Source organism: Canis lupus, chromosome 8, assembly GCF_048164855.1.
Source record: "Canis lupus baileyi chromosome 8, mCanLup2.hap1, whole genome shotgun sequence".
In the NCBI taxonomy this organism is placed as follows: domain Eukaryota; kingdom Metazoa; phylum Chordata; class Mammalia; order Carnivora; family Canidae; genus Canis; species Canis lupus.
The window spans coordinates 1,781,870-1,804,055 of record NC_132845.1 but is presented as its reverse complement, the minus strand read 5'-3'; the positions used below and the strand labels follow the sequence as shown (position 1 = coordinate 1,804,055).

Sequence of the window (22,186 nt, the reverse complement as noted above, 5' to 3'; positions counted from 1 at the left end):
CATTATGTCGATTGTTACTTATTCTGCAAAAACATCATTACAAAGACTCATTTTACATGCAAATTGGAATGCTATAAGTCATTGAACTGTACAGATCAAGCCAATGTGGTTAATTAACAACAATGTTTTATAGTTAGAAAATTAACTGTTCCACATTAAGTTACATAAAATGAAAGAATGCCGAAACCAATCAATCACTAGCTTTTCATATTTTGACTTGGGGCTATCTGGGAATAATCTTCCACTTTGCAAAATAAGTTCACGATGGAACATTTTTTAGGAAGCACGGCACCAAAACTGGGCAACCATACTCGGTCTCTGAAGAATATAACTGACTAGAGAAATTTTCCTATTTACTGCATTAGGCTGACTACTAAGATGATGAATTGTTCTGATCTATTCAAAAATACTTACACAAAAATTATATGCGACAGCAGCTTTATATTACAAATAATGAAATAAATTTGATAAAAAATATGGGTGATAATGTTTTTCGGAGACCGATAAAACTTTGTAGTCATTGAAATTCAAGGCAACTGAACACACTTGTAAAAAAAAAAAAAAATCAGGTTTCTTTGTATTAGTTGGAAAAGCCATTGTTAAATTTTAACAAAGACCAAACATTTTGCATAAATCTAGGGAGTAGTAAGGCAGCCCCCATCAGCAGGTGGGACGCCAAAAATGTTTGGTTTCAATAATATAGTTTGGGAGAACTACCTCTACAAAGTCTACTCGTGCTGATGCTCCTGATGCTGCCATTTCTGGTGCCCGAAAAGGCGCTGCCTCCACATCCTCTGCTGTAGGTGTCACTCACTGTATAGTCTCAGGCGATTGGGCAAGGGGCACACTCAGGATCTTCAGATGCTAAGATGAGAAAAATCAATTTCAATGCCCAAAAGATGGAACTCCTAATGCAGACGGTGACTAAAATAATTACCAATTGGTCTACAGTACAGGGAAGTTGGAATGTTCGTTTGTTTTAATGCAATTCCATAGAAATAGGTTTTAAGCAAGATTTCTGTAAGGAGGTACAGCTCTAGGATTAGGAAGGATCTTAGATAAGATAAAGACAGAATTAAACGGGGTGGAATTGGACCAGGTGACTAAAAACATGCACACTTCCTAAGAGGAGAAAGAAAACATTCACATGAAAATCGTGGAGTGATTATTTTCTCAAAACAAAAACGAAATCAAAACAAGACCAAAAAAACCAACCTGCTTCAACTTTCATTTCCAGGGTTATTTCTGCTCATTTAGATGAACTCTCTACACTAACAAGCATTATTGATGCATGCTATTAAGAGCAGAGTAGGAATGCATCCATCAGTATTTTAAGCTGAATTTCAGCATCCTTTTCTCTCTTTGAAAATAATAAACTTTACTTTTTTTTTTTTTTTTTGGTAAAGATTAATCCATTCATCCCACAGAGAGAGACACAGGACAGAGACACAGAGAGAGAGACAGCGAGCAGGGGGACGGGACAAAGGGAGAAGGGCAGAGAGAGAGCATCCTCAGAATCCCTGCTCAGCGGGCGCCCTTGCAAGGCTCCATCCCATGACCCCCAGATCACGACCTGAGCCAAAACCAACAGATGACTGAGCTACTCAGGCATCCTCAGACTTTATGAATGTCTTCTGTAATATAAATTTTTTTCCTCAAATATATCAGTTCCATAATACATGGACTAATTCAGCTTAATCTGTATAGTGTTTGAAAAAAGCTCTTATATGAGAAAATATCAGTGAAAGAAACCAGTGATAGATACATATGGAAGAGGACATGCTGTAGAAGACTCTATTTGATAAAAAGAATTTTGATCGAAAGAATGTTTTGAGTAGTAAAAAATAATCATTCCTCCCATTTTTACATTAAATATTTAAACAGCAGCGTTTCCCAGCATTTTTATGTTTTAAGAAAAATATATGTAATTTCTATCTGGAAGCATATTTTGAAAGAAAACATTGACTTGAATGCAAAATGATAAATGCATATATTAAAACAAAATAATTTGCAAAATATTTACCATCTCTGTAAACACAGCAGTAGCACAAACTAATATATTATGGCTATTTTTAATTAAATCAGTAAAGTAACCATCTTTTATATTTAAAAAATGACATTTTTATGACAGTCATTTATACAGCTTGTGCACCTGAGTCTATTCTATATGATATACTGTAAAGGGACAGACGATCACAAATTATAATGACAGATTCTTATTGAACATACTACTTCAACAGGAGCCATCCTGAGTCAATTAATCATACTATTACTCTATTTTAATTTTGCTCTCCATGTTTTTCCAGAAAAGCCACTAATCACAATTCACTTAATGACTTACACATATTTTATTTACAATTTTTGATGTACTACATTTTTTCAAATTAATTAAATGCTTTACTAACATATAATGATCTAAAGATTGGATATACTTAAAAACAAAGTAAATTATGGCTTCTCTGATAAATGCAATTATGATTATACACAATATTTAATGATAATTGAATACCTTAGCTACAATAGAAATTTCTCTTTGCTCCATCTAAAGAGACTTCTATATTTTCAATTAAAAAATATATTTTTACAATATTTTTGCATACAACTGAAATTAGTGCACGTTAATCTTAAAGCATTTTCATAGAAGGCAAGAAATAGAGTCCTCAAAACCATATAATTATTAATTATATTAGAAGAACTTGGCAAATGCTTTAAAAGCTGAACAATTCCAGGCTTACAATAGGTAGATTAGGAACGCACATAAGATATTTGAATAAAAATTACCTATTTGCGTGTTTAATTGACAGGCAACACATATACAGATTCTTTGTCAGGATAGTTCATCGCATAGATTTTGCTAAAATTTTAGTTTCATTTATTTATTTTTTGGTATAATATTAAGTAGCCATTTAAAATAGGTGTTTATTCACAAATTAACATAGCTATTTCACATCACTGTCTTAACTTTCCTGATGTATATTTATTAAGTCCATATTCTTAACTTTAGTGTCACGAGTAAAATAACAGCATGTGCAAATATTACAAAAGTATTATATTTTATATAAAATTAGATGTAGATAATACTAAGTAGCTCAAGTTCAAGTTGAATATAATTGTGCACTTTGTGTATTTTTCTTGGATAATTTGAAATATGCAACTGGATAGCTGTCAGACTCAGAGCAATAAACCTTAAGTGTTTTGTCTCAGATCTCTCTGCCTTATCATTTAACCTTCTCATTGGACGTATAGATTACTCAAGAATGAATAGTGATATAGCAGTCAGTATTCTCAACCAGCCAAAATTCAACACCACCTGAAAGCATAAAGTATTACAGCATACAATTTGCTTTTGAAGATAGGCCACAAGTACAAATCATTTTTTTTGAACATCAAAGGTGATCAATAGAGACATCTTCATAATGGCAAGTAACATTTTGTTCTTTAAATACATTGAATACATTTCCCCAATCTGTGTATCATCTGCAGCATAAGCTTACTAAAATTCAAGGAATAAAGAATATGCTTTTACTATAAAATGTAGTCATTTGATGAATAAGAAAATTTAAACTGTATGTTATTTGTATATAAAAGGTTGAACCACAAAAAATGCAACTGTGTGCAAGCTAAATCAAATTTGAGACTCCTCTGCTCTAAAATATACCTTATAATATTTCAAAATATTTTATCAATATGCTAAACTATTTCAAAAAAAGTTTAATAAATAAGTGGAAGGGTGTTTTAGCTATCGCCTCCAAATCCCTCCAGGAGGCATGCATTACAGGTTACAAATGGGCACCACAAGATTCTGTTTGGGGAATTCAAGAAACAATTTGAAGAGATAATCTATGATCTGAGTCTTTAGTTTTTCAATAGGATATTAGCATACAGTGAAAAAGAAGACATTCCAGGCACAGGGAAATGCATGTGTCAATGTATTAGAACTTTAAAGCAAATAACTTAGAAATGATGAACTATTCTTCTACAGGGGAACTTAATCTGGACAGAATTGTTGGAATATGAAGCAATTTATCATGTGTCTTTATACATTTATTTCTATACCCCATTCTTTTTGTTCAACCTAAAAATACATTTCTTCACCTATTTAGGTCAAATTCTTACTTGTCCACTTGATCCCAGATCTATCAACCTTTTCTAGGAAGGATCTGGCTTCTCACGTTTTCTTCTCTTTTCCTCTTCATTGCGGTTCTCTCTCCTCTTGGGCCATGTGCAATCTACAACCCTGCTACCTCCTTTCCTACCCGTAAAATACACGCCTTATGCCCAGCTCAGGTTAACATTTACTTCTTGGTCACTGAACTAAAATTTACTGAGCAGCTACTTTGTGCCAGGCAATGTACTTAACATTGGAGAACAAGACGAGTTGTTGGTCCATGTCCTCCTTTCTCCTCTTCTTATTTGCTTACCAAACATTCAGTCACCAACCCACTGCTCTCTAGATTTCTCACCCCTCCCATGGAATGAAACTGCCTTTCTCTTGTTAGTATTGCTAGTAGTCAGGCACGCCAGTTTCGGTGACATAGAAAGCAATCTAGAACTGACTCCCGCATCTGCCGCTGTCTGCTGACCTTACGCTGGTTCTCTGACTTTCCTTGAGTCATCATTTTTAAAAAAAAATCCATAAAACAGACACAGTGACACTTATCTCAGTTTACTGAATGAAACTCAAGAGGAAACATAACGGATGCTTTACAGCTCTTTACCCGGAGCCTGGCATATAAAAGTTCAAGGAATTGTTGGGTATCGGCATCCAAAAATCTTTCTGATTCCAAATCCAACTAATGTTTCTCAGTCTTTATCTTCTTTAGGGTCTCTCTGCTTCCTTTGCCTATTGATTATTCCCTTCATCAAAGCTCTTCCTTAAACTCTACACAAGGCGCCCTTCTGCTTCATCACGTGCGTTAATGTCTCGTTGGTTTAGTCCATTGCTCTCAGCACTCAAAGTGCAAGGATCTGCCCCCATGACATACCTACTAATGATGCCCAAATCTAGACTTTCAGCCCGACTTTCTTTGAGCTTCAGATTCCTATATTTAATGGTATGCTAGGTATAGAATTGAATCTTCCCAAATTGAATTCATTGTTTCCTCTTCAAAGCAGCTGCTCTCTCTGGATTATTTTTTTAAAACATTCATTTTCCTTCACTGATTTATACTCATTAGTCTGCAGAACATGGTGATTTCTTGCCTGTATTATTATAATAGTCTATTAATCCATTCCCTCTTCCTGAAATCCATATTTCACCTGGTTACCAAAGGAAATTTAATCACCTCACCTCCTTATGAGGTGAATAGTCTCCCTCGCCCTCCAAAATTCATATGTTGAATTCTTAATCTCCAGTACTCCAGAATGTGACTGTATTTGGAAATAAAGTCTTTAAAAAGATAAGTTAAAATGAGGTCACTACGGTGGACCTTCACCCAATATAACTTGTGTCTGTATAAGAAGAGGTGATTAGGATATAGATTCACAGAGGGAAGACCATGTGAAGACACGGGGACAAGACAGCTATCCACAAATCAAGGCGTGAGACCTCGAAATAAACCAATTGTGCTAAAACTTTGATTTTGGGCTGCTGGCTTTTAGAATCATGAGAAAATAAATTTCTGCTGTTTAATACACTCCATCTGTAGTGCGTTGTCATGGTAGCCCTAGCGAATGAATATACGGCCCTGCATATGCTTCTCTAACAGTTGTTCAAGTACATGCGATAGAATCTCAACATAACAAGCCTCCATGAAGCTTCCACACCTTTCTGTTTAGCTTCCTTTCCAACCTCTGTGTGTCATCATGCTGTTGTTCCACAGCCTTCCACTGCCTACAGTTCCCTGGACACACTGTATTCCTTCCCTTAGTACCTCGGCCACTACTGTCCTTCTCACTCACTGATTTCTATGCAGTCCTTTAAATTCAGCTTAATCGTTATCCTTCCAGGAAACTCTCCTTTACCCTAACTTGGTTTTTAAGTAAAGCACAAAGAAAACTCGTAAGCATAGATACATAGACAAAGGGGGGAAATCACTATGACCTTTTACCCTAATATGACCATTATAACTCTTCAACACTTTTCCTTCTAGCCAGTTACACAATTGAGATTTTTACACAATTGAGATTTTACTGTACAAGCAATTTTGCATTCTGTGCTTGTTAGATTTGATATTATTCTTTGAGGATTTTTCTATTACTTAAAAAGCAAGTAATTTTAATGACTCTCTAATGTATTTTACCATGTTGGTTTACCTTGATTAATCTAATCATTCTTCTACAACTAGAAATTCAGGACTTTTCATTGATTGTCCTGGGCTTGATAATGAATTGTATGTTACGATTTCCAAACTTTTAACTCTAGACTTCTCTCCTGGTCTTTGCATCTGTGTCACTAGAGCATTTTACCAAAACTTAGTCTGAAATGAACCTCAGTATTTCTACCTATCGCGGTTTCCACCCTTCCCATACATATCCCCCAAACCTCTTCTGAACCTGTTTATCACAATAATTCATCTAGTCTCCCAAACTAGCAGCCAAGTGAGTCATGCTGACTTTTCTGTCAGCCTTTCCTAATTCAAATTAAATCATTTACTAAAGTGTTTGGACTCTGTCTCTAAGTATATCCACGTCTTTCCTCTCCACTCTCCCATCATTGACTTAACCTGGTTCACCATAGTCTCTAGGCCATTGAAATGGTCCTCTCTGTATCCAGACTCTTCAATTCTATCTTCCTCAGACTTGCTCCCTAACTTTCACCATAACTGTTAAAGTTGCAAATCTCATCATTCACTCTACAGCTTAATTTTCTTCAGTAGATCACTGAAAACCATGTTCTAACTGAAATGTTGAGTAAATAACTGAGTTATTTACTGAGACATTGCCTTTTTTATTTTACAAATATTTTGTAATTCAAATGTGGTTTTTGCTTCCATAAGGATTTATTTATTTACTTATTTATTTATTTTTGCTTCCATGAGGATTAATTTTGAAAGGTTCATAATGACTCCACTGACTTCAGATTTTGCTTGAGATTGACTTGAATAAATTATCCTGTGTGTTCCAAATTTAAAAACGACAAACAAATCAACAAATCTATGTTCCAACCATTTCTCATGGCACCGTAATAGGATAGGTATTTATACACGCACCTACACACACATACACACACACTATAGGAAATCTGCCTGACTTTTCCATTCCATACCAGCGCTTCTTAAGGAACTATATTGTGACTGTTTATATAAATGTCTGTGTGCCTGACTCCATCCTCAAACTGGGAACTTGGAAAAACAAACTCTAAAAACTAAAAATTGTTAAAAGATCTAAAAATCTTCATGGTAGTCTCAAGGTAGTCTCAAGAATATTAAAAATAAGGAACTTGTATAAAATCATGATCAGAACTGAAATAATTTTTTTTTTCTTTTCTGAATTCCTTTGGCATGGAAACATGATAATTCTGTGAAGTTCTCTAAATGGAGATCTTACTAAAGTAGTTTATTTAAACCAGTGTCCCAAAGGGCCTGAAAAAATGTGACTTAGTACTCCTACTGTAAGTTTAAATATATATAAACTTCTGGAGGTTTAGTTAACTTGCAAATGTTGGAAAAACAAAAAACATATCGCTAAAAACATTATTTACCCTAAGAATAACTCATTAAGTCACAAGCGGCAATCAACAGAAGTACACATTCATCACTTCAAACATGGAAACTTAATGGAGCCTTGATGGTAAGCAATAATTGCCAAAGAAGCACTAATGCAGAATTGACATTCAGTACTAACAAATTAATTTGGGAGCTAATTGAAAAGAAACTTTGCTTTGAATAACACCACTATATTGTTATAATTTTTAATTATATTTTTAAAGAATGTTCTGATGCATTCATTATATGGGACACTTGGTTCCATACATATGTTATTAAGGCAGGATTAGAGTAAGAAGTTTTGTGAAGAAGAAATGTCAATTACCCTTAGAATCAAAAGGTCCATGTCTGAAAAGTGTGGACGCCATCAAATCCTAATCTTTAAAACTTACTTAAATTTACTTTGGGAGAATGAAAAGATATAACTTTTTAATATCTAGCCTGCTGCTTTGCGTCACACCTTGCCGGCTCTCTACATTCTGTCTAGTTTTTGCTCCATTTTCTGAAAATTAGTGAAAGAAACCTCACTAAAATGAGGCAGGCGTGACGGAGAGGCGGTGGAGGGGGTGCCACTCAACATCAATTATGGGAAGAACTGTCAAATTACCAGACCCCAACAGAAGAATCATCAACTGGAAAGAATCATTAATTACAATGCCTCCCTCCCTGGCAGGAAGGATATACACGGCATCTCCTGTAAGAAACTGACTAGCAGGGCGCCTGGGTGGCTCAGAAGGTTACGTGTCTGGCTCTTAGTTTCAGCATAGGTCATGATCTCATGGGTCATGAGATGGAGCCCCACATCGGGCTCCATGCATGGTTTGGGAGTCTGCTTGAGGATTCTCACACTGTGACCCTGCCCCCACTTGTGTGAGCTTTTTCTCTCTCTCTCAAATAAATAACTAAATCTTAAAAAAAAAAAAAAAAAAGAAATTGACTACCATCATCACCCTTGACTTGGGCTTTTCTCCAATGGACACAGGTTCAAACCAACCCCTTCCAAATTCAACCCGTCTTCTCCATAAAATAGTGTTCTTTGTTTGCTGCAGTTGCCTATAGTTTCATCACAGCTTGCATGTGGTGGAAGGGGAGGAGGGCGGTGGGTGGGGGTGAATGGGTGGCGGGCACTGAGGGGGGCACTTGACGGGATGAGCCATGGGTGTTATTCTGTATGTTGGCAAATTGAACACCAATAAAAAATAAATTTATTATAAAAAAATTTAAAAAATCCTCTGTTAATCCCAAATAAACCCATTTTTTATTGGGAAAATAACTGGTTTCTGTGTTGTTTTGTTGTTTTTAAGGTTAACAGCATCTAGACCCTATCATTCTCCCAGCCCTGGCACAGTAACACTGTCTCCTTTGAAAACTACACCTCTCATAAAGAGCATTCAGCTTTAATAGAGAGGACGTAAGGAGAACATTCTACTTTCTCTCACTGTCTCTACCCACTATTTCTGTTTTTCAGATGTAGTGACTCAAAGAAATTTTTAAAAACACAACAGATATACTTTTTTTCGTTAGAATGCCCACCCACCTGGGCTCTTTCATGCCAAAATGTGAGCGTTAAAAATAATAATCGACCTAAAGCAAAAACCTCCTACAGAATTTAGTTTGGGTTTCATTCGTTTGCCAACAATTTGCTATCTTGACAACTACAAACCTACTCATGATGAAAAAGTTAGAGGATGTACATATAGGCAAAGTTTTCTTTTCCAAACTCCATCTACCTGTAAATATTTTTCCTCTTGGCAGTAACACCCGAGAGCTACATCCTCAACCCACTACTGTGGGTGAATGTACAGTTATGCTGGTCACAGGCTGATTTTCAGGTGACTCCTGAAGCGACTGGTACTCTGTCTCTGTCATTTATATAAAAGAAATGCTCTTTGGTGACTCACTTATTCTGATGCTCTTGAGGACCTTAACTCCTTGGCCTTTGGAACCTGGTGGCTATTAGTATTGACTCCAAAAAGTTCACCATGGCTCCATTCCATCAGCTACTCTTAGTTCTTCCTTCTGACAATTAGTGCCTGACACTTAGCAGATATTTAATGAGTATTTGCTGAGTATTGGGCAGATGTTTTGCAGATGGTCAACTGACATCTCAACTAGGACCATAGGAGGTATGTAAGTACTTACATTGGTGCTTAGATGATCCTTTTTTAGGCCAGAGAAGTTATTTTCTGCAGGTTTGTTGGGGCTAGGGTGGAAGAAGTTACCCCCTGCTAGGATGTTTTCAGACAGAATAACAAGGATCACCTCATTTTTATACTTCTGGTCTATACTCACTATGTCCCTAATGGCTAACGGCAGCAAGTAACTCTGGTTGCAAATCGATCCTGAAAGTTTCTCAAAAACCATCTTGTCTTTGTGCCCTCATATTCCTCTTCTCTAGAAAAAATAGTTCACTTCCCTTAGGCAGCAATGGTAGCTATATAAATATATATATTTTATATAGATTTTTTATTTATTCATTTTGAGAGAGAGAGAGAGATCATGCAGGGGGATGAGCAGAGGGAGAGGGAGAAGCAGACTCCCCGCTGAGAGGGGAGCCTGATGAGGGGCTTGATCCTAGGACTCCGGGATCATGACCTGAGTGGAAGACAGACTCTTAACCGACTGAGCCCCCCAGGCGCCCCTGGTTGCCATATATTTATTAGGAAGGGCCACCCTGCACTATATTTTTACGTATGATTCTAAATATTCAAGTTTCCCTACCATAGGATATGGTATTGCCTCAGGCGTTGTATGTATCCAGTTTACAAAGAGATTATAATCACACCTTTTCTTTGGTTATAAATTTCCTCACTGAAGACCAGAGGGTGTTAACACCCTTTGTTTTAAGCAGTATTTCATTAGTGGTAGAAATCCTGCAAACCATCTTTCAGTCTAATAATGTAATTGCCACGTTACCTTATCTCCCAACACTTCAAATACAGGGCTACAGATAATTGATGTTGTTTTCTTAATATCAACAAACATGGAATAAAATTAGTGAATAAATTACTGAGTGTTGCCTGCCACGGTACTCGGAAGATCCAAGATGAATTTCACTAGCCTTCTGTTACGACCAGCATGGTTTTTTAATGCACATTCTTAATAGTGTATGTTTAAAGCTGTATTGAATGTCATCCTTGGATTTTATTTTTAATTTTGTCAGGTGAACCCATCCATCCATCCAATCATCCTACGCACTTCTTACTGCTATAGGTGATGTAGAAAGAAACATGAAAGACATTCTTCTGTAAAGGAAATTACAGGTCTATGAGAGAAATGAGCAAGTAAATCAACAATTATAGTACATGTATATATACATATGTATTTCTAAATTTTATTTCTTTTTGATATGAGAGCCCAGAAAAGGGATGGCTAGGACAGTCAGAGGGGGTTCAGAAAAGGATTTCTATAGGAGTTTATCTCCACTGAGTTATAAAGGGTAAGTAAACTAGTTAATCAAAGATTAGGGAAAGATGTACTGGGCAGAGGAAATAATATACACAAAGGCCCAGAGATGAGATTATATAATTCGGGATGACAAAGAGCATGGAGTGTGTTGAGGGGGAAGAGGTGATGACTACAGGAAGCAGAGATAGTTGAGGGACGCCTGGGTGGCTCAGTTGGTTAAGCCTCTGTCTTTGGCTCAGGTCATCATCCCGAGGTCCTGAGATCGAGCTCCGGGTCAGGCTCCCTGCTCAGTGGGGAGTCTGCTTCTCCCTGTCCCCCTGCCCCTGCTCATGCTCTCTCTCTCTCTCAAATAAATAAATAAAGCATTTAATAAAAGAGAGAGAGAGAGAGAGATAGTTGAGGCGCAGGTCATGGAGAACCATTATCTTAAAGAGGGTAGATATTCTTTTCTTGAAGGCCATTGAAGTCATTAAGAATTTAAAGGTAGAAAAAAAAAAGAATTTAAAGGTAGAAAATGACTTAAGATTTGTACTTCAATTTTGGAAAAAAAGAGTATAATGTGGAAGAATAGAGGCAGGAAAGCGGATGATTTTAGTATCTGAGGCATGAGATTCATGATAACCTGAATTAAAGCAACGGTAATGGAGACTAAGGGAAGGAAAAACAGATTTTAAAGTAACTACTCTTTGTTGTAATTTTACACTGACTTATGTGGTTATTTGATTAGTGGTTGTCTTTTTATTAAATATAACCTCTGTGAGTACACCGATAGGGGTTAGTTTTTCCCACCCTCATGTCTGCTATGCATACCACCATGCCTGACATTTAAGTACTTAATAAGTATTTTTTGAATCAATTCTACAATGAGTAAATTCCAAAAGTATACTCATGTTAAATGCATACTATGAATCGGACAGGATACTAGGTGGGGAGTGTAGAGTGATGACCAAACTAGGCAAGATTCCTATTCTCCGAGAAAAGTTTTAGAAACATGTGGATAGGGATGCCTGGGTGGCTCAGTGGTTGAGCGCCTTCTTTCAGCCCAGGGTGTGATCCTGAAGTCCCAGGATCGAGTCCCAGGTCGGGCTCCCTGCATGGAGCCTGCTTCTCTCTCTGCCTGTGTCTCTGCCTCTCTCTCTCTGTGTCTTTTATGAATACATAAATAGAATCTTTAAAAAAAAAAGAAAGAAACATGTGGATAAATAATAAACAAGAGAATTTGGATAGTAATCAGTGCTACAAAGAAATTAAAATAAGGCTTTTGGGACGTGCTGGGCTGGGAGTGGCTTCTTTAAATTAGAGGGTCATAAAGACTTTTGGGGGAAGTGACATTTGATTTAAGATTTAGATGATAAAAAGGAGTCAGCCACGTATGGATCTGGGGGCAGCAAGTTCCAGACAGAAGGAAATGAATAAGCGAATTAGACAGAACCTGTTGACTGATTGGATGTGGGAGTAAGAAAGAGGCCTAGGATGATTCACAGGATCTAGAAAATGTTATTTCTATTATTTCTAAATGAGCTTGGGGAAACTGGGAAAAGTACAGATAGTGATGTAAATGATGAGTTCATCACTGGAACTCTTGACTTCATGGTACCTGCAAGGCACCGAAATATATGGATAATTCATCTCCGAGATTCATTCTAAGAACAGGAAGAGTATAGACCACAGCGCCAAGGGATTGTTAGAGGCACGTTCTCTAGGCTGGATTCCTGACCTGAGATATCTTCGGTTGACTACATTTGCTGAGAGTCTTCCCAATACCTCCTGTTGCTATTCAGAGCCAAGAGATGCGTTTCTGTTTCAAAATTTTCCATTAATGTGGTCATCCAAATACAACACGACTGTTCATTATCGGGAGGCTTTAGACAGGATGAAATATTTCCCGGCAGAAATCTGGATATTTGGACTCTTCTACTGTACTCTTCACTATCATGCTTCCACGGTGCTTTAATTTCTGCTTTCTTATAAAGATAGATTCACTTCTGGTGAAAGAGGCCCAGTTCTTTTGGCTTCTCATCCAGTACTTTTGCCCAGGGAAATAACCTATATGTCATGTTTAAGGACCAACTAACACTTCTTCATGTTCATCCTAGACTACGGGGTTGAGTTCAGATCTGTGTCTTGGGCTGTAGATAGTTCCCATCGTGCAATAGATGAGAAGGGGGAAATCAGACTTCTTTCCTGAGGATACTTTGTGGTTAATTTTGGAAAGTATTGTACTAACTAATGAGCATCCAAGGTCTGAAGTGCCCTTTGTATCAACCATGCCACAGATTGCCCTTCTACATAAATGCGTAGCCACTGCTACCTCACAATGACACATTACCTCAATAGAGAAGGCCCAGACTCAAGGAATTTGACCTGAGACACCTGTCCCACTTGTCAGATAACTTTAAAAGTGCCAGAAAGCTGGACTGCCTCATATAAATTCTGATTATTTTATCCAATTGAAAGTGTTTGGAATTATAAAGGAAGATGGGTTAAATAAGTAACTGAACTCCATTAATGAGTAATTTTGTGAGAAATAACATTTTTATTTATATTTCATAAAAGAAACGATATATCTTGCATCCATTTAGATCTTCTTTTATGACCTTAGATTAAAATTTATAGTTTTCCTTCATAAGCATTAGGTCTTTCTTATTAAATTTATTCCTAGATATTACTTAGTTTTGGTTTCTATTGGAAAGGGAATATTTATTTCAGTCTCTTTCATCACTTTTTTTTCTAGCATGGAAAAAATATTGATATTCATGTATTTATTTTGTCTCCAACCATGTTGAAAATGCTTTACTCATTTTAGTCGCATATTATGGCTTAAATTTGCTAAGTGTACATTAAGCAGGAGTGTATGGTTAGCAAGTAACATGACTGTTAGTATCAGTTTCTTCCATCTGATTCATCGGGGAGACTGCTCTGTCTTTTCTTATCTACCTTTAAGAGTCATACAATACTGGGCAAGCTGTTCAACCTCCTTAAGTTTTATTTCCCTCATCTACGAAATGAAAACTGATAATGGGATCTATATTACAGTCATAACATTTGGACTAACTACATTGATAATATAAAATACTTTTGTACAGTGCCTGGCACATATAAAACCCTATGAAATGTTGACTATTAGTATTACTATTGCTGCTGAAGAATTCATAGTCAGAATATCAATTTTTAGTAGCATCTGTAAATTGTCCAGCAGTATTGCTTCTTAACAATATTTAAAAAGGAAATTAGATACAAAATTTTATTTTTATTTTTTTAAGATTTTATTTATTGATTCCTGAGAGACACACAGAGAGAGGTAGAGACAGAGGCAGAGGGAGAAGCAGGCTCCCTGCGGGGAGCCCAATGTGGGACTCGATCCCAGGATCCCGGGGTCACAACCTGAGCCAAAGGCAGATGCTCAACCACTGAGCCACCCAGGTACCCCAGATGTAAGATTTTCAATAGGCAACTAGAAGGCCTCGGATTCCTCTGGATAGCAAGAGGTTCTCCAGGCAATATGGAAAAAAAAAACCCAAAATAATCCAAACAAAAAAATACAATGACAGCCAACCATTTAGCAAAACAGAATCCAACAAAAAAATATGTATTTCATCCAATGAGCCTTTTCATGTTAAAGCAACAACAAACAACAATTAAAAAAAAAAAAAAACAACCCTATCAGAGAATTGATGTCTTCATGAAGAAAGGGAAATGAAAGAGAAATAGAATGGTGAATCAAATTTTGTGAATTGTGGGAACCACTGGGAAAAAACCATTGGGAAAAAGAGAATTGAGCTCATAAGTTGACTATTGCTTATGACTATGAAATAAATATATTCAGGATAAATGTCTTCTCACATCCTTTAGTTCAGTTTAACTTATTAATAAAAGAAGACTGAGAGTTTCTTCCAATATTAACACATCTTTTTGAAATCTAACTAATACTCTAAGAAGGTTTTTGGCTGCTTTAGAGATGGGTCAAAATGAACACATTGCATTTGTTACTTTAGAGAAACTTTCCACACTGTTTTGGAGTCTTTGTTCCTTTCTCAACTTTGTTAGGTCTTAACAAAATCATTCCATTTAGGGACAGCTTGACAGCATTTAAGTTTTTATAATTTAACTAAGAAAAGCTTTCCCCAAAGTGATTAATTTACACTTGTCAAAAGAAAGAGACTTAATATCAGAATCCATTAACCCTAACTGCCTCCAGAGAAAAATAAAAAAGGAAGAAAAAATTCTGGCTCAACGTATAACAGAAACCTGTACTAACTGAAAAGAGAAGAGCTATTCAGGTTAGCTGTCTGTCAATAGAATATTTAATTGGGGGATCAGAATCAATTAAGGATGACATTTTTGATAACGCGTAGATGGTAAATCGCTATAGGGCTGTGATACTAACATAACATATTAGAACAGCCAAAGAATAAACTTTAATCTGGATAATGCAAGACTCACAACGCACGTGTTGTCCGCAAATTAAAAAGTATTTAAATTTGTCTTCATCTAATTACTGGAAATGATAAATCAATTCTTACACATTTACTAATGTGATCCTTGAATACACAGACGATACAAACTGAGCCACTCTCGGCAGAAACACGCACTATTATGGGTCATACATGAAGCAGTAGATTTGGGTTTGGGATGACCCCGGAAGACTTTTTTGGGGCGAGCGGTGGGGCTTCCTTTTGCTTGTGAATAGTGACATTTATCTCCTGATCAATCCCCTGGGGTTACGAGTATACTTTATAGTTGCAGAAAACACCTCCTTAAACTTCGTCCTTTCCAGATCTTTTTTTTTTAATTTTTTAAAATTTTTATTTATTTATGATAGTCACAGAGAGAGAGAGAGAGAGAGAGAGGCAGAGACACAGGCCGAGGGAGAAGCAGGCTCCATGCACCGGGAGCCCGACGTGGGATTCGATCCCGGGTCTCCAGGGTCGCGCCCTGGGCCAAAGGCAGGCGCCAAACCGCTGCGCCACTCAGGGATCCTCTTTCCAGATCTTTATAAAAAAGTTTGTCCTTGATTGTCTCATTGGTGCCACTGTCTACTACGCACCTGATTGGGATATAAACAAAATCCACGTTTTACCCTTTTTATTTCCGTGTAAAGGGGCTCTTGTCGGATGTCAACACAGAAATTCAGCTAAACAGAGTTTTGGGTGCGCACCGGTTGGAGAAGAAATTCTCATCTTTTTATGAAAACCAACAGTAAGTTGTCTCCAAAGCTACATGGAACAGGGTGATCATCTTAGTGACTGTTCTTTCGGTGTCACACAATCCGGAAAAGGGGCCTTTGCTCGCTATTTTCCTCAGCACCAGTGATCCTCTGCCGAGCCTGCGGAATCCGGAGACTCACCGAGCACCCGACTGCCCTGGGGAGCACCGGGTTCTTAAACCACGTCAAGCACATAGAAGGAGTGTTAGAGGTTTTCGCAAACTCCGGATTGTCTTGGGCGGACGTTCGTAGGCTCTGGTGTTCTCCACGGCCTTCTCACGGCCCAGGCCGCGGTGGGCCGCTCTGACTGTCCCAGAGGGCCACGGCGACCCCCGGGCGGAGGCAGTGCCGGGCAGGGGCCGTGGGCATCGTGACAGGTGCAGCAATGTCCCACGGCGTTTGTGCGAGTGGCCTCGGCCGGAGGATCCCTCCGTGTGGGCCTTCTGCCTGTTTGGACAAGACCGCTCACGGCCTTTTCCTGGGCTAGAGTACGTTCGGAAGAAAAATCCCCACTTGTTGCAACAGGCACGCATCTTGGTCTGGTTCTGGCCTAACCGTGTGCCCCGTCCCCTTGCCCACACGAGCTGGGCCTCTGGAGCCCGTCACCGCCCCCCCCCCGGAGGACAGCACCTCCCTGCCGCTCGCTGCCGTAGCCAGAAGGACAGTCACGGAGGCGAAAATAACAGTGACGGGCGGGCCCGGGGGGCTCAGGGGTGCAGCCTCTGCCTGTGGCCCAGGGCGTGACCTGGGTGCCGGGATCGAGCCCTGCATCAGGTCCCCGCAGGGAGCCTGCTTCTCCCTCGGCCTGTGGCTCTGCCTCTCTCTCTCTCTCTGTGTCTCTCAGGGATAAATAGAATCTTTTATAAAAAAAGAAAAAATAATAACCTTTCCACGTGGGCTGCATGTGCAGGCTCGTGAATGCTGACGGGCTGTCCGGCGCGGCCGCAGGGGCTGGCCCAGGCCCACTTCCTCGCCGCCAGGTGTGGTTCTCCAGGCGGGTCCAGGTGGCCTTTGTGTGACCTTCCCACCTGTTCTTCTTCTGTGTGACCTTCCCACCCGTTCTTCTTCTGTGTGACCTTCCAGGCCATTCGATCATCACCCGGCACTTTAGGACAAGAGGAGTCTGAAGGCGTAAGGCAGTGGAGCTCCACATCAGCCGTGCTAGTGCCCCCGGAGCTGCACACACCTGCACACACCTGCGCACCGGGGGCAGGGAGGCCTGCACACCTGGCCCACGGGCCCACAGCGCGCCACCAGCAGCCACGCATGACCTGCGGGGCCTCAGCCGGTGTGACATGTACAGCATCCTCCGAGAGCCATCAGACGTCACTCCTACACACAGGCGTGCCTTTCTTTGGCCACAGGAGCAACCCCATGGAGAAGTTTCTCTGGGCTTCCTTCCTATTCCCTCCTCCTCCCGCGGCCCAGGGGGCACGTGGGCCTGGCACGGCCTGACCGCTTGCAACCCCGCTGCTGCAGCCCGCTCAGGCCTCGGTGGGCCGTGAGCCGGAGGGCGGGACACTCGGGGGCACTGAGGCTGCAGGAGGGCTCCCGGGCTCACGGGTGCAGGGCTCAGGTGGCCAAAGGCGTTCCAGGCCCCGCCTGGCCCTGGCCGCGGTGAAGTCCAAGTGCCTGCACGGCCGGTGCCTTCCCTGCTCCTGACCCAGGTGCCACTAAGGAGGAAGACCCCAGATTTGATTCTGTGAGATGAAATCAATCAATCAATCAATCAATCAATCATCAATAGAACTTTTGATTTGGGGCAGCCCCGATGGCCCAGGGGTTTGGTGCTGCCTTCAGCCCGGGGTGTGATCCTGGAGACCCGGGATCGAGTCCCACGTTGGGCTCCCTGCATGGAGCCTGCTTCTCCCTCTGCCTGGGTCTCTGCCTCTCTCTCTGTGTGTGTCTCTCAGAAATAAATAAAAATAAAATCTTTAAAAAAAAAAGAACTTTTGATTTGTTAAAATACTGGTATGTTCTGGACGTTTACACTGGATTTTAAAAGATTTTTTAATAAAGATTTTATTTATTCATGAAAGACACATAGAGAGAGGGGCAGAGACACATGCAGAGGGAGAAGCAGGTTCCCTGATGTGAAACTCGATCCCTGGACCCCGGGGTCACGCCCTGAGCCCAAGGCAGACACTCCACTGCTGAGCCACCTGGGCATCCCAGATTTTAAAAGATTTTTGACTTTACTACTAAAACTGTTGGAATAGCTCATCTAACAGCTGTCTGTTTTTTCAGAGCAATGATTATTTTTTGTTTTTAAAGATTTTATTTATTTATTCACAAGAGACAGAGAGAGAGAGAGAGAGAGAAAGAGAGAGGCAGAGACACAGGCAGAGGGAGAAGCAGGCTCCATGCCGGGAGCCCGATGTGGGACTTGATTCGGGGTCTCCAGGATCACTCCCTGGGCCGAAGGTGGCGCTAAACCACCCGGACTGCCCCAATGATTATTTTTTATTGCACACTTGTCAAGCACTAGCTTTATTCTGTGTGAAATTACTAAAGATTTCTGGATTCCCGTTGGATCAGGTCATCTCAAATATGATGGTTAAAAAATAGTTTGTGATATACCAAAAAATCTGTGTTGTATCTAGTAATTACAGATTTAGTAATTACAGATGAAAATGTCATTATAATCTAGTAATTGCAGATGAAAATGTCACTATGTATTTCTATTTTAAAATACAGAGGGAGAAAAAGTCAGAAGACAATGGAAGAAACTTAGGGAAGTTACTTATCCTTGTTGCAATTATACTCAAGGTCTCAACTTATAAACAGGCTAGAGTTAAAACAAAACTATGTTGATCTACTCATTTAAAACTTATTTTGCAGGTGGAATAGAAATAGCAAACATAATCAGTTTACTGAAGGGGATTTTATATCATCTATCCAAAACCTTATAAATGGAAAGTCTGCTAGATTTTATAAAGGAGTAAACTTTACTTATGAACCACTATGGAATGCTAATCATTATATTTGATAAATAAAATGAACTAGGGGTGGTGGAAGGGGAGGAGGGCAGGGGGTGGGGGTGACTGGGTGGCAGGCACTGAGGGGGGCACTTGACCTGATGAGCACTGGGTGTTATTCTGTATGTTGGCAAATTGAACACCAATAAAAAATAAATTTATTATTAAAAAATAATACACAAAATATTATGTAAGTCACTGAATGACAGCTGAAGGGAGAATTTCAGGTTTTCCATTGTGACCGTAAATGGTAACAGCCATCCACTCTCAAATCAACCGAGTTTATATTTCTCATCTACTTTATCCCACAGTTGCATTTTAGTCCTGCCTTCATCTTGGATTAAACTCTTTGAGCGTACTTCTTATGCTCAAATACTTATTTCAAATGCAAAATTTTCTATCAGGAATTGTATCTAAAAGGAAAAACTAAGAGGTGGTAGTTTCTGAATAACTCAAGTAGAATGCAATTCCATAAAAACATGGCTTTTGTACAATTTCAGCAAACTGCCAAATAATGGTTCCTTCAATGCAACAATGGAACGTATGTACCGTGTTTCATCTACTATGGTTTCTGTTTGCTTTTTTTTTTTTTTAATGATAGCCGTCTCATCAGGGGGGATGTGCAGGAGTTGCATTTGAGCATCATGCACGATTTAAAGATTTTGTAGACATTTCACTCAGTAAGCCATAGAAATTTTGGTAAAATATATAGAGAGAGACTATAAAAAATGGTGAAAGGGAATAAAAGGGAAGGAGAAAAAATGAGTGGGAAATATCAGAAAGGGAGACAGAACATGAGAGACTCCTAACTCTGGGAAACGAACTAGGGGTGGTAGAAAGGGAGGAGGGCGGGGGGTGGGGGTGACTGGGTGACGGGCACTGAGGGGGGCACTGGATGGGATGAGCACTGGGTGTTATTCTATATGTTGGCAAATTGAACAACAATAAAAAATAAATATGTTAAAAAAAAAAACAAAGAATAAACTGGTAGTTGCCAGAGTGGGTGGGGGGGATGGGTGAAATAGATGAAGGGAATCAAAGGAACACCTACCAGATGAGCTCTGGTAGGTGTCCGTTGATCTGTTGAACCAGATGATTCAATAATGTACAGAACTGTTGAATCACTATATTGTACACGTGAAACTAATATAAAACTGTATGTTAACTGTACTTTAAAAAATAAAAATGGATACACTACTGAAAAAAAAAGAGAATTATAATTACACTTTGGATATTCAGATACAAAGTGTTTTAAATGGTTTGCTTCCCCAGCAACAACACTTGGCAATCCAGAAGAGGCCATATTGCCTCAATACACTGTGACTTCGTTACTTCTTTCTTTAGAACACATTTTCATTTTACATAATGCTATGGAAATTCATTCCATGAAAAAGAATCGTGATAAATTTTCTTATAAGGAAACATAATCAAAGAATATACCCAGAGTTGATATTTATTTTTTTTCAGTTGAGGTAAATCACGTATTAAACTAATCCAAGAAACTAAAGTCCATGTATAACTAATAGCGTCCGTTGAAGCCACGTCTTTATATTGCCAACGCTTTTAAAAAAAGACAAAAGACGGCGATACCAATTTGACATCTGTAGTGCACCCCTTTCAAAGGCTCGGGGTGAGTGCAATGACCAAGAAGTATGCACGCAAAATGAGAAAAAGGAAAGACAATGTGCAATATGTTTGAGTTAAGTTTCAATAATCAAGAGCCAGATGCAGTGAGCAGATTGTTGAATGCAAAATATCACAGACTTTAACTTTCTATTCATTTCCGGTCCTTACAATCAATCAGGTATTTGCCAGGCGTCCCACGGCGTGCTTGGCTTTGTTCTAGGCACCGAGGCACTGCTTTCCATCCTGCTGTGCCTGCTTTCATTCAGCAAATGCTCTTTGGAACCTTCCTTATGCCCCACGTGGTTGTCAGGATCAAGGCATCGTTCTTCCGAGTGACCACTCACAACTTTGGGGGCATCCTCCTAGACCACCAGCCCTTACGATGTGGCAAAGGCCATCACAGAGGAACGCACACAATGGTAAGGTAGCAACGCGTAAGGGGTGACTTCTTGTGTCCTAGGTGTCCAGAGACACTTTGTAGAGAAAGGGGCCTAGGGTTGTATTTTAAAGACTAATTTTGATGGCATATCAAAGAAGACAGAAGAACAAATCAACATTCCTTCCGGTGTTACATTCTCAGTTACCAGTATTCCCTCTCCGAGACTCTGGTCCCAGCCCCGTGGCACCCTCCTGTGGACAGCCCGCCTTCCCCTGGCTCCTGTCCTCCTCCACTGGGGGTTCCTGAGGAAACCCAGCCAGCCGTTTCCTGCTGTGTCTGCAGCAAAGTATCTGAGTCTCTGAAGAAGACTGCTCAATTTCGCTGAATAGGTTTCCTTCAAATATATAACCTCAAATTTCAACGGACAGTCAACACTGCCAGGATGATGCTGTGGCATCATCCTTGTATAGTCACGTTCCCGTTCTAGAAGACAACTAGCCTTTCCCACTTTCTCACGTCTCCTCACATCTCCAACATTTCCTATTCACTCTCAGGTGATAACTTTCTTCATACTTGGTAGAGAAAAATCAAAGCAATTCGTTGAGAATGTTCCAATTTTTCTACTCCCCAGCCAGCAGTCCCCGTTTAGATCTATTTTGTCTAGGATCCTTATGTTTCCATATTAGATGTATTTTTGCTTCTATAGCCACTTGTGCTCTGCATCCCATTCCCTCACCTCCTCAAGCATTTGGTCTTATAATTAGTTCTCTTCTATCCTGCATCTTTATTTTCTCTGTTTCGACCGGAGCACTCCTATCAGCTTGCAAATATCCATCTTAAGAATCCCTTCCATGACACCAAATCCCATCCAGTTACTGCTGGCTTTTTACTGTTCCCTTCTACAACTAAACTCCTTGAAGGGATTGTCTGTACTCATCACCTC

At 39.5% G+C, this 22,186-nt stretch overlaps 1 protein-coding gene across 11 annotated transcripts in view; it reads right to left on the bottom strand.

Annotated features, from left to right (window-relative positions):
* Positions 1 to 22,186, bottom strand: part of LRRC7 (leucine rich repeat containing 7) — a 491,781-nt gene that overhangs the window by 200,513 nt on the left and 269,082 nt on the right. The window contains exon 1 of one of the 11 annotated variants that reach the window (XM_072834038.1): positions 718 to 844. The exons of 9 other annotated variants lie outside the window; for them this stretch is intronic. Coding sequence is in view for 1 of the 2 variants with exons in the window: in XM_072834039.1 (XP_072690140.1) it covers positions 858 to 864 (7 nt within the window). In the remaining variant the exon portion in view is untranslated. Of the gene's footprint in view, positions 1 to 717; positions 865 to 22,186 lie in introns of those variants that run through there. One more of the 11 variants, XM_072834039.1, reaches the window with a different exon arrangement.